A 13,607-nucleotide genomic window follows, 5' to 3' on the forward strand; every position below is an offset into this window, starting at 1 on the left:
AACCCGTTAAAAATGCCAAATACTCAAGCCTAGAGAGAGATTGTATGAATAATATCATGTAACAAGCTTGTGTATGTATTTTTATTTAATCATGTAATCGTTTATATATCTTTCACTCTTTCAGTACATTTAAACACTATGTAAGCTCATTCGGGGCTTTATGAATGCATTTGGGCTAGAGGCTATAAATAGGCAAGACATATTGCCCTGGACCCCAACCATTGCGCTGTGTATTCATAAATCTTTTATCCAAGTCCAAACTTTTTTACCCACCTATTAGTTGCCACTGATGAAGACTTACTTTCGACAAGTTATTCGTGCTAGCATAGTTTGATACATACAACAAGTAACCCCATCGTTCACAATACCTCCTATATCTCCGTAGTCATTCCTTATACTCTACTCAGGGTTTGAATTTGATCACATCATACCATCTATGCTCTACACGAAGTAAATGGAACCAACTCTAAACCTAATTAAGCAAACGAACACAAAGAATAAAAGAGGCGATGCACTAACTGAAGCATGCAAGCAACATATTCTTACCAAATTAAGCCAATTGCCACCAAAACAAACATAAACCACAACCAAACGCTTGCGTTAAAGTGCACAAAAACCCTAAATAAATGTTATCATACCTCAAAAGACACAATTATTATGGTCTTGCCACATTACGAAAAGACGTCACAACATGTGGCAACTTAAGCATGCTTCAAGCACTTGTAATCGATGCATAACAATTAATCACTAACACTAAATTTGATAATTATTACTATATATATAAATAAGAACTTTGGTGCCCCAAGTACCCTATTGGGCCACCTGGCGGTACCATATTAGACCGTGAATTAGTTGTACGAATGTAATGGAAACCGACCAAACATCGATTTTTTTTGTTGGAGTTTCGGTACCATAACGCAACTGACGGAAACAGACTTAATTTGCATAGTCTCGCCGCCTCAAGGCCCGTGACCGACAACGCTCGGCACGCACAAGTTTAGCGACCCCCAATTGGTCATTGGTCCACCTTGTTTTCCCCCTTTTAAGCTCTAGTACCGTAACGAACGTACACGAAACCGATTGGATTCGAGTCAAGTTACCAACTCAATGCCCGAGATCGACAACTCTTGGATTTTACCACCACCCAGGTTTGCCGAACATCATTTTAAATATTTTGTTTTTAAATGTGTTAATTTGATGATGTTTTGGGTTTGAACACTTAAATTTGTCAATGATGTCTATAACGTAACGAACGTAACCAATGCCAACCAAATATCTAACGAGAAGAAATCAAATAAGTGGAAAACATAAAGGACCAAAATATCTATTTCCCCAAAGAAGAAAAGAAAAGAAAAGAGATTTAACAGAAAACCTAAACCTAAATAACTCGAGGCCGCCTCTTGTATTATTATTATTATTATTATTATTATTATTCACCGTCGATGCGCCACCGTTGATCACCGTCACGGCAGCCTCATTGACATTTTATCAAACACCTTCCGTGCACTCAAATTTTACTACTGTTGGTTGTTGATTATTATTATTACAATACTCGTAATTATCAACAACCGACTTCGGATTTCACCATGACTGATCAACCTCAGGTGAGTGAGTGAGTGATAATAATAATAATTTTTGTAATTTTGATTGATTTCAAGAAGCTTAGATTGTTGGTAATTTGTTTTCTGTGATCTAGTTAGTTGTGCTAGGTTACCAGAAATAACCAGGGATAAGCAAATGATACCAACTATTTATTTGAGTTTTCGGAATCGGTACGGTACCGACTATTGGAGGTTTCGGAATCGGTACGATACCAGCTATTTGAGGTTTCGGGGCTGGTACGGTACCAGCTATTAGGTTTCTGGATTGGTTCTGTACCGCTGTTTAACAAATTAGGGATTGGTACCGGTTTTATCGAGCATTGTTGGTACCGGAACCAAGTTTTTGGGATATTTGGGATCGGTACCGGTATGGTATTGAGTTTAACTATAGGTTGTGTTTTGAACTATTAATATTTTGCCCAACTTTGATTGCTTTTTAAAAAGTTCGTTTGACGTCACATTCAGTTGAAATTTGCGTTTTTGTTTTGTTTTCCCGCAAATTGGGTAGCGGTTCACGGTGATGTTATACAATTTTAATTACGTGTTTGTCGTTTATTGATTCTAGCACTTGTGGTACTATTGCTTCTGGTGTGTAAGTAGTGAGTAGCTTTTAAATGATTTAGAAACACCGTCCTTAGTTGTTCATATGTTGATCACTGTCTATTTTTTATTGCATTCAAGCAGAGCAAGAGTTATTCTTTGCTTAAAGATGATATTAATAAGGTCTTTAGTCTAACGACAAACCTCAAAAGCCTCGCCTAGCTTTTGTGCATTTTTAAGCTAAGGAAGTCTTTTATTGCGCTTGAATGCGATAAGACGAGATAGGTTTCGTTGTATGAATGGAGGATGGTTTTAACTTTTAAGTTGCGTGATGCTGCGTTCTGTTGCTTTTTGTCCAAAATACAACGCATCAAGTATGCAATGCGCTCTTTATTAAAATAGGCGTGCATGATGCGTGCAATTTAAGGCCAAGTTCACGCTAGATGTAGTAGTACTACATGTACTAGGATTTTGGAGAGTGGTTATTGTAGAACACTGTTGCCAACTGGTTGATGATTCATCGTTTGTTGTTTATAAACTCTACTATACACACATCAATATTCTTAACCTTGAGATTAATGGTAAAGATATTTCAATTTTTATGCATTCTTACATTGAAACACCTATTATTTTTGATTGAGGTAAATTGTATTCTAAAGCGTAAAGCTAAGAACACATGGCTGTTAAAGCATACAAACAATGAATTTTATGCGATACAAGATGATCGTCAAATATCCTAATTATTCTATGCATATATTGGTCAAAATTTGAACGGAAACGAGGCAATGTTACAGGCAATAGTTTTCGCATAACAAGCGCTTATCAAGTCAACAATAGTTTCTAGATGTGATTGAAATATAGTTAATGGTTGAAGTGTGTGTTTCATAATAATGCATATATAGTTGGTAATATACTAATATTCTTTATTTTATTATTTAATCTTGCAGGTACTGTTATTTGGTTCATTTTCTGAAGATGAAGTCAAATCATGGCTTAATAAGCCATCTAAAAATGCTGAAAAGCCTGTGAAAACTAAACCTATGGATCTTAATTCGTTAAAGATATCAGATGGAATATCTTTTGGTAGTTTTAATGGTGAATCAAATAACAACCCGACTGGCGTTTGCAAGAATGGTAAAGTTAACCATACCGAACCTGTCAACAATATCAAGCCTGAAGCTTTAACACATCCAAAACAAAACGGAGCACCGCATCACAATGGCAACATTGGTCCAAAACCAGTTGATAACGTTAATTTGGTAGTGAATAGTAAAGTTGAAACTTTGGGTAGTGTGAAAGAAGAGAGGTTGAATAACCTGATTGATGGAAATGATGGAAATCATGTAAATGATTTAGATATGGGTTTATTACCTCGTGGGTTAATTAACTCAGGGAATATGTGTTTTCTCAATGCTACACTACAAGCTCTTTTGTCTTGTTCTCCAGTAGTTCAGCTCTTGCAGGGTATACGGACGCGTATTGCTCACAAGGTTTGTTACATTTTTGTAGATTCAAATGTTGTAAATTGTTTTCTATATTAGATGCTAGTGATCACACCGATAATTGTTTTGGCCGGTTTATTGGTTTCACATGGAACAATGAACATCCTTAATAACCTATAAATGTTATATGAACATAACTAAAAAGGTTATCTTGTTTTTATCCTATCTAGACCGGCTATCCAACATTGGCTGCATTTGGTGAATTTATTTCTGAATTCAAAATGCCATCTGGCACAATCTCAAAGGACCTAAACCATATGCAAACGGGCCGACCTTTTAGCCCCGCCATGTTTGAAGTAGTCTTGAAGAATTTTACTCCTGATGTTCCCAATAGCATATCCGGGAGGCCCAGGTACATGTTAAACTCAGCTTTATAAAATATTGTTCGAAAGTCGATTTAATGTTATGTGTTGACACATGAAATACTTTCTTTTTAGGCAAGAAGATGCACAAGAGTTTTTAAGCTTCATCATGCATCAAATGCACGATGAACTTCTAAAATTTGAAGGAAAATCATCAAATGTTAATGGCAACGGGTCATCATTTGTTTCGTCTGTTGAAGAAGATGATTGGGAAACCGTGGGCCCCAAGAACAAATCTGCGGTAACAAGAACACAAAACTTTGTTCCTTCGGAGTTGAGTGCAATTTTTGGAGGTCAATTGAGAAGTGTTGTTAAGGCAGCAGGTAGGGGTTGATTTGTTGTAATAAGAAGTTGAGGGCGTAAAGTGTAAATTTCTAATGTGTTTGTGTTTGCAGGGAGTAAAGATTCGGCTACTGTTCAACCGTTTCTTTTGCTGCATCTTGATATATCTCATGATGGTGTTGCTAATATTGAGGACACGCTTCGTCTGTATTCTATGCCGGAAACACTTGATGAGTATCGAACAACATCTGGAAAGGTATGCTTTAAGTACAATGGCACACACACACACACACGCACGCATATTTATCTATATATTTGCGCACATGCACATACACATAACATGTATGTATATACAAAGTTACAAACATATGCAGATAATACATACATATATAGATTACCATACATGTATAGATAAATATTCATACATACATATACAATCATACATACATAGATAAATACTCGTACATACATATGCATTTATACATAGATACACATATAGATACATGCATATGTATATAGATACATGCATATGTAGATACATATATAGATGTGTACATATCCATACATATAGATTTGTATGTTTATATATGTGAATATGTGATTGCTTTAACGATGTATAAAAATGGCTGATCACTATACATGCACGTGCTGATAAAACATGGTCAAATTGATTTTTAGGCTGGAGTTGTGACAGCCAGAAAATCTGTTAACTTACAAACACTTCCAAAGATAATGATATTGCATCTGAAGCGGTTTGGGTATGGAACTAATGGAAGTACAAAATTACACAAATCCGTACGCTTCCCACTCGAATTGCTCTTAAGTCGTGATTTGCTTGTTTCAGCTGCAACAAAGGTAAAGTTTGTTATATTCATTTTCATTGCAATCATATTTAGCACAAGTCGTTTATAGAAATATAAAATATGTAAAGTGATAGTTTCATACACCCATTTAAAAAACTTGGCATATTATCATATTTGCCCACAAAAAGTCATAATATATATTAGGAATACCGACTTTCAGTTTGTGACATTTATACTCTTCCCTTAAAATATGTATTAGGATATGAGAGTTTGGAGTGTAAGGAAAAAAAGGATGGGTATATAGCTCATGCCATAAAGTATATTTAATAAAATTAGTAAGTGTAGAATTCTAAGTATCTCCCTTCGTCCCATTAAAAGTGTCCATATTTCCTTTTTTATTTGTTCCATTACAAATGTCTACTTACAAAATTTATTAGCCAATTTCCAAGTTTATCCTTAAACACACACAACTAGCATTAATAAATAATATGATGAACCCAATTTTCAAGGGCATTATTGTCATTTGGTAAGCAAAAAAAGTAATCATTCAATTTACCTTAAACTTTGTGTTTTTCAAACTAAGACACTTTTAATGGGACGGAGGTAGTAAGTATTTAGTGCGAGTATATTTGACATAACTTTTTTTGGTAGGGTGACAGTTTTCAAGATGTCACCAATAAAAACCGTTTAGTAAATGGGTGGTGGTTGGGTTGATTTATCTAATTAAACTGGCTGTGTTCGAGTTGACATGTTTAACTGTTTTAATGAACAGGTCGACCCACCAACCTATTTACGACCTGTTTATCACAACCAATCGACCCAATTAACAAGCTAACAAGTTGATTACTACCCCGTCAACTCATTTGGCACGTTTAGATAAATGGGTTAAACAGATCTTGTTCAAGTTGACTTGTTTAACCCGTTTACTTTACGATCTATTTAACCCATTCATCCATCTAACGAACCCGATTAACAAGTTTACAACGTGATTACTACCCGTTTCACGTTTAAACGTGTCTATGCTAGCCTGTTAGGATTGATATTTTTGACACAAATATAAAACTATGCAGGGTCGAAAGTACACACTTATTTCATCAGTAACACATCACGGGAGAGAAGCGTCAAAGGGGCATTACACTGCAGATGCTTGTTATCCAAACCAACAATGGTTTCGGTTCGATGATGCTTCTGTAACCGCAATAAGCAAAAACAAGGTCTTACACGACCAAGCCTATATCCTCTTCTACAAAAGACTATAAACAGGAACATGGGCTTATTTTCTAGCACAAATCCCAGCTCAACGCAACAAGAGATGGCCCACACGGAGGTCTGCCCATGTGGCACGAGTTTAAACGCTGTTGTTGGAAAGCTGATGTCATCGGAAATTGATTGGTTGAGTTTGATTGATTTGGCAAAGTTAGTGTCAGGAATGGTTTTGCAAGTGAGGTTTAGTGTATGTAGAGTATTGATATGTATATTCTTTGCTTCGGTGTCTAGAGGTTTGAAGCATTGGAAATGCGGAGTATACATTTGTTTGACCTTTGTTGACTTTTTTTTTATCCGTTTGTTTCGTTTTGCATTTTGTTATTATTTGAAAATATTTTACTTGATACCAACCAATGAGATCACGTAGATTCCTACCGTGCTTTGGATAATTAGTGTTTAGTAGGTTATGGTAGGAAACCCGTGGAGATAAGATTTGAACGAACTGAATACGGTTAATGTGTAGAGGTTAGTTTAGTTGAAATTTGATGAACCTAAATGCAGCTCTCATATTTTCTTCACACACTTAAGGGTAAACTGTGAAAGTAAATAATGCTTTGTGAAGGAAGGAATCACAGGAGAATAGCTAAATGTATGAATAAGAGTAAACTACATAACGTGTTCTTTGTGTTGTGGGTTATTTCTAGAACATGTTCTTTAACTTCAGTACGTAGAAAAGATGTCTCTAAAATTGATATGTTGTAACAGTTTTCGTCGTGTTCTCTAACTATATTTTGAACATATATAGTTAGTAGAAAACAATTTATTTGTTTTTGTGATAATTCAAATATACAATACAAAATGATTGTGTCATTCGAAACAATTATGAGACTTTAACTCGTTACCTAAAGTTTCTAGGGCAGTTTTCATATAAATAACGATTAGTCAAATCTTTTTTGTTTCTTTAGAAAATGCATTTAACCTTGCATGAAAGTCTGATATATTTAACCTACTGCAAGGATTTGGCAAATGGTTTTTTCTTCTTGTTAGAGCTCAAGTTTCCGTCGATGATTTCACCCTTTGATTTTGAGCATAATCGTCATTCTCATAGAACCTCTAATTTTAATGGGCTCTCTTCTTGATTGTCACGCATTGACACTTGACAGTTAAATGGACGTTTGCATTTGTTTGATTTAGATTCGAATTACGGCTTCAAAACCATAAATTAACCAAATGAAGTATCACCGACCAATTAATCATAATTTGATTAACTAAAATCCCATTTGCCATTAAACTATTTAAAAGTGACACATGCTTTTGCTTATTTTCTTTCCCTTCCCTTCATATCACTTTTAATTGTTTCATGTTATTATATCTTATTAAAAAATAGTTAACATGTAACGCATTCACATAAATGATTTAGATTAAGATGGTGGTGCATTGCAAGTAGACAAAAGCATGTCTTAGAGGTGAAATTATGATGTTTTAAATATTTCATATTATCGTAGTTTAGTATAACATTATGTCCTTTTGTTGTTAAGTTCTATAAAGTTTATTTAAATAATGTTATAATTAAAAAGTAATAACCGAACAATGGTTTAACTTTTCATATTTTTTAAGTTCTTTTGTATAATATAAGAATGAGGGAATGTTAACGTACAAATGAAATTAACGTGCTAAACGTGAGAATCAAGTAGAGTAATTATATATACAAGTAGAGTGTTTGTGTAATTACATCATAGAGTAATTACATAATTACTCTATGATGTAATTACACAAACACTCTACTTGTATATATAATTACTCTACTTGATTATCACGTTTAGCACGTTAATTTCATTTGTATTTGATTCAAACCCTATAAGAATGGTCTAAAGAAAGAGACTAGTTAAATGCCGCCCATATTTATAGCCATAATGCTCACGCCTAAAAGAATTTTGTCCATTTTTTTATCACTATATTTGGATTTTAGAACCATTATTTCTTACAAACCATTAACTTTTATTAAAATTAATAACTCCAGGCATATTTTTTCAATTGTGAAATGTATCAAGTTTTTCCATTAGTATTTGCTAAGAAAATAAATAATTTATATAAATACAATTTTATCATAAGCTTGTACTTCAAGCTTTCATGGTGTTTGTGCAACATGGGTTGAATATTATGTTGTTTGTTTTGTACCTTTGGTTTAACATTTTTTTTAACATAGTTGAAAACTTGGCATTGTGGTTTTATACTTTGTGGATGAAGAAACACTAGATGACCCCGGCAGATTAAGGATAATCTGGGGGTTAAGTAGATGTTTCCCACGAGGGTTAGGTCCAGCAAAGATGGTTATTCTTCTCGACCTGCAAAACAGACACCGTGAGCTCGTCACTGAGAGAGGGGGGGGGGGTTCCTTCTTGTGACCACCCTCCGGCGTGAGAATCAGACTAGATTGCTCTGAATATAAGTGTATATAGAGAGAAATAGCTAGAGAGAAGATAAGATCCTCATACCGTTCCAAGGTGTTGGAGTATTTATAGCCGAAGGTAGGTTTCCAAGCAGGTACGACCAACTGTATAATATTCCTTTTCCACCAACTACGGGCTATGTTCGTGCCACGATGGGAGTTGGTGGGTAGGCAGCGGCTGATAGTGACATTTTGTACTGGAGCGTGCTGCTCCTCGTACTATTGTCGGTGAGCTGTCACCCTGTGATTGGTTCATGGGTTACTTTTGCCAGATCTTGTCTATTTGTCCATACCTTGGTAGGTATAATACAAAAGATCTTCTAGAAGCGTACGGACTGGCTCTTTTGGGCGAGAATATTCCCGCCCTGCTCATTCCTTCTTCAGGTGACATTACTGAAGTATAAGAGTTAGTGCCTTATGCGTGTAGCCTTACTGTTAGTGCGGGTAGCCCTCCTTCTTGGCTTGTATCTGCAGCTGCGGGAACAGGCAGGGTACTTTACCAAGGGAGGCTTTCCTGCGGGAACAGCTGGCTTACTGCGTGTAGGTCTTCATCTCTCTGAGCATGGTGGGTCCTGCGGATCCAGTTGGTCTTTGCGCAGACGTCCCTCTTCAAGGTGAGTCTTGCGGGTCCAACATGGCTTTGCTGGGACCTACCTCTTCAAGTCCCCCCAATCCATTGTTCTTCTCATGAATTGTTAATGAGGGGAACTTTTGGACTTTAAGCAAGGGGTTTTGAAGAGGGTTTTTCGTTTTTTAAGGTTTTCCGTGGGGATTCTTCCCGCAGTTTTCCTAATGTCACTTGCAGAAATTCCCGACTTTTCTGCCTGATCTTTGGGTATGATGCGGGTAGGTGTGTAACCTCCTCGCAAGTCGGGAGCGTTGAGTTTCACTTGTGTAGATTCTCAACGAGGTTTTGGTAGTTTGACATAGTGATCAGTTATGTTAAACAACCAATTCCACCTTGAAGCTTCAAACAATCTAGTTCTCAACATTCCCGCCATGCGGGGGTGCTATTTCTCTTTCCGCAAGCATGGCCCATAAGATCCTTCTTGGTTTCAATTCCCTGCAGGTGCTAAGTATGTGAAGGTTTCGCCTTGACACTGTACCCGCACTTGTCTTACGGTTTCTTGTTTTCCAAGGTAAGGGGGGTATATTCCCTCTTATTTTTGAATCTTTTTGGAATTCGGAGAGTTGGTGAAAGGATAAGGACAGTCCAAACGGTTGAAAGGACGTTGGCGTCTTCTGACGGTTTCAGGACGTGCAGGAAGTTATGACGACGTGACAGCATGTGGTCAATCAGGACGCTTTTTCAGGCGCGTGGGCGCGAGTTTCATGACACGCGCCATTCCGACACCTGTTGCCAGCTTGCTGTATCCACACGTGTCGCCGTGTCATTGCGCCTGCGCTTTCTCTCTCATCCGCATTAAATTCATCTCATTCATTGCGATGAGTATATAAGGGGGGAGAGGGTGTATCTCGTCCCATACCTTCACTTCACCTTTCTTTTCCTTTTAAGCGATTTCCGGCGAATACTCATCTTTTCCGGCGAGCATTCTCCTGAAACCGTTTTCTTTAACATTTAAAAAATGTCTTCTTCTACTCATGATCCTGAGGTTAACGTCGAGGAGTCTGACGTTTACCTCGAGAACCCGAAGTCTACGTCCGATAAGGAGGATAAGAGTACTGCTGGCAAGTGCCAGTGTACTCTTTCTGTCGATGTATACCATTACATCGTCAAGAAGTTCATGCTGGAGCCGTATGAGCCAGAGTTTCCGGAGCCCAACCAGACTGTGTACGATGCCCCTAAGGGCAAGATAGGGGTTTACGCTTCGTTCTTCCTATATGGGAATCTAAGATTCCCATTAACGAAGTTCGTGTACCGTGTTCTGGAGAAACACGGTGTTCATTTGACGGAGGTGCACCCAATGGCGATTGCTAAAGTTCGCCATTTCGAATGGGTGTGCCGTATTTTGGACATCGAGCCCCGCGTCGACCGTCTGATGACCTTCTACACTTGGAGGTGCATCCAGGGCTGGTATACCCTTGTTACTCGGATCAAGGGGTTGAAGATCTGCGCTACTGACCGTAGTCTTCGTTCTTGGAAGCGGGAGTTTTTCTATCTCTCCGCTCGCGTCGTCCCCATCGCGATGACGTTCAAGAATGGGAGGGCACTCCCTAACCTTCACGCCTCCAATTACCAGGAGACAGAATGGTTCGCCAAGATCTCTCAGATCCAGACTCCGGTTTATCGCTTCGCGGAGTCTGGGATGGTGATGCTTGGGATGAGCCGCGTATGGAAGGATGCCGGGTCTGGGACACCGCAAATACCCATCGTCCTTGAATACGGTTTAAACTATATTCCTTACGGTATGCTCCGTCGTTTGTGTTGGTTTAGGATTTTCTTCTAACATTATCTTTTTTATTTTTTTTTATTTCAGAGGGGAACGACTTACAGTCGCTCTTGCATCCGCGGGAGACTGGTGGTCCAGCACGGTTGGGTACTCGTGATCTCGATGAGAACGAGTTGCCCATTTTGGAGCAGACGGCGGATAGATTCGTAGAGGTCTACCCGCCGGGCCACGAAATTTTAAGCGCCACTCGGCCAGGTAAGGAGTTCTTTAATCCTCGTCCTCTCCATGCTCAAACTTCTGCTGGAATTCCTCTGATTTTGTCATCTTCTGATGAGGGATCCGCAGATGGGCCTTTCTTTGTGAGGAAGAAGAAGGCTGCTGGCGTGAAGGGCAAGGCGAAGGTTGCTTCCGTCGTCGACCTGGGGAATCAGTCTGATTCCGAGACTGAAAGTGAGGAGGTGGCGGGGAACCTTGGTGGTGGTGACGAGACCGTTGTCTCAGAGGTTGAGACAACGGCTGTCACTTCCGAGCCACCAAGCGCTGCGAAGGTGACTGGCGCGAAGAGGCCAGTTTCATCGGGTCTATCTCCGCTTGTCAGGTCTTTCAGGATCAAGAAAGCCAGTAAGTATATTTTTTGTGTACCTTTTCCGCATTTCCTTCCGCCTTTGTTTTTAATATCTTTTGTTTTTCTTCATGCAGGAGTGGACTTATCCGCTTTCGAGAGCGGTGCGGGAGGAAGCGGTTCAGGACCCACGACGATAGGTTTGGTCAACCTATCCTAGGCGATGACCCAGGCGGCTGCGCCTGTTTCTGGTGCTGGTTCAGTTGCTCATACTGTTGAAGCAACTGTACCAGTTATGACGTCATCTCCGCCGGCCGTCAGTGCCATCTATACTACATCCTTCACCGGACCGGCGGTGACATTTTCCGCAAGCTCATCTGCGGCTGCTACCACGGTTATGAGTTCATCTCAAATGAGTTCATCTCTGATGGTGTCTACCTCAATGGCTTCTGCATTGTCACATTCGGCGTCAGCGACTACCTCTGTTGGGGCCAGTTCTTCAGGTATGTTTAGAGTTGGGACCTCTAGACTTACCTCTGTTGATGAGGGAGTCCAACCTTTGCCTCCTTCCCATCTCCTTGACCTCTTGGATGGATATCCTTTAGGTTCAGGTGATGGGTTTAGCGGCTATCGGCCTGTTATCGACCCTACAAGTGCGTGGGGTTACTTTGGCATGTTATTCCTCCTGATTCATTTTTTCTTAATTGTTTTTTGTTGCAGTTTCAGATTCCAATGAGGTCTATGCGCCAAGGTGGAATATCCGCCGAGGCACGACTCTCAGGACGGCTGCAGACTGCGTCGACTGGGCGCGCCATGCCGCTCCAAGCGGTGCACTGGGGGAGGCTATGGCTAGCTACCAGGAGGGCAGGTTGTCCAACGAGCTTCGAATTCTTCTCGCCCGGATGCAGCCGCGTGTCGAGTTACTTTGTCGTGAAAATGACAAGTTAAAGACTGCGCGTAGCCTGGAGGTGGCTCAGGTGCGATCGCTGCGGGAGGAGAACAAGAAGCTTGCCGCCACCGCTGCTGAAAAAGAAAAGGCCTTCAAGGACCTTGAGGCCGAGATCCAAGCCAGGCATGAGGCTCGCTCCAAGGCTACTCAAGCTGTTAACGAACATGTTAGGTTAGCCAAGGAAACTGCGCGTAATGCGACCGAAAGGGCCACCAAAGCTGAAGCCGTTGTTGAGCCTCTGCGCGCTGAGAATGAAGAGCTTAAAGCCAAAATGGAGAAGCTTCAGCAGGCTCATGAGGCTTTGGCTTTAGAGGATGCCAAGAAGCTACAGGAGCTCTTGGATCAGAGGGCTGTGCTTGATCGCACTGAGCGCAAGCTTAAAGGCGTTGAAGAGGCTGTTGCCAAGGACGTGTTGCTTGCCAACCTCAACAAGAATGAAGCTGAACGCGCCCGCGATCAAACTCAAGCTACCCTTCAAGAAGCTCTATCCAATAAGGATTGGCTTCTACGAGAAGCGTTGCCGCAGGTACGCATAGCTCCATAATTTCTTTGCTTTGCGCTTTTCTTTATACTTAGAAAAGTTTTTTATATATATTTTTTATTGTAGATTGTGCATCGGATATTCGCGAACACATCCTATGATGATGCCATGAGCGCAGCCCTCAACGCTTCTCATGAGGATGGGGAGAAGGCTGGTTTCTTGCTTGGTCTAGGATTTGCAGAGAAAGGTATCCCGCCTTCCAATTTTCCTTTACACGATGTTGATACTGAAGCTGCCTATGACCAAGCTGTGAACCAGTATGCTGCCTTCCCGCATCCGGTTGTGGAGAAGGTGAGTGAAGTTGCTGCTGCTGATGACGGGCTAGCTGTTCTCAAAGCTTTCCTCGAACCGCCGCAGCCGACTGATGGTGCGGGTTCAAGTGGGTTTGGAGGAAGTGGTCCCGAAGCTTGAATCTTGAGATTCCTTCCAACCGTTAGGATAGATTTGTATTTTTTGTAG

The 13,607-nt window shown here is 40.0% G+C and overlaps 1 protein-coding gene across 1 annotated transcript; it reads left to right on the plus strand.

Annotated features, from left to right (window-relative positions):
• Positions 1-1,431: 1,431 nt before the first annotated feature.
• Positions 1,432-6,647, plus strand: LOC143608343 (ubiquitin carboxyl-terminal hydrolase 24-like). Its single transcript, XM_077083398.1, has 7 exons — positions 1,432-1,604; positions 3,089-3,631; positions 3,814-3,995; positions 4,081-4,328; positions 4,401-4,543; positions 4,966-5,142; positions 6,161-6,647. Exons 1-7 carry the CDS (start codon positions 1,587-1,589, stop codon positions 6,347-6,349), a joined length of 1,500 nt encoding a protein of 499 aa, XP_076939513.1. The 5' UTR covers positions 1,432-1,586; the 3' UTR covers positions 6,350-6,647.
• Positions 6,648-13,607: the final 6,960 nt, after the last annotated feature.

The sequence above is a fragment of the Bidens hawaiensis genome, unplaced genomic scaffold, assembly GCF_021521415.1.
Source record: "Bidens hawaiensis isolate Kalapana, Puna unplaced genomic scaffold, B.hawaiensis_p1.1 tig00419364_1, whole genome shotgun sequence".
NCBI classification, from domain to species: domain Eukaryota; kingdom Viridiplantae; phylum Streptophyta; class Magnoliopsida; order Asterales; family Asteraceae; genus Bidens; species Bidens hawaiensis.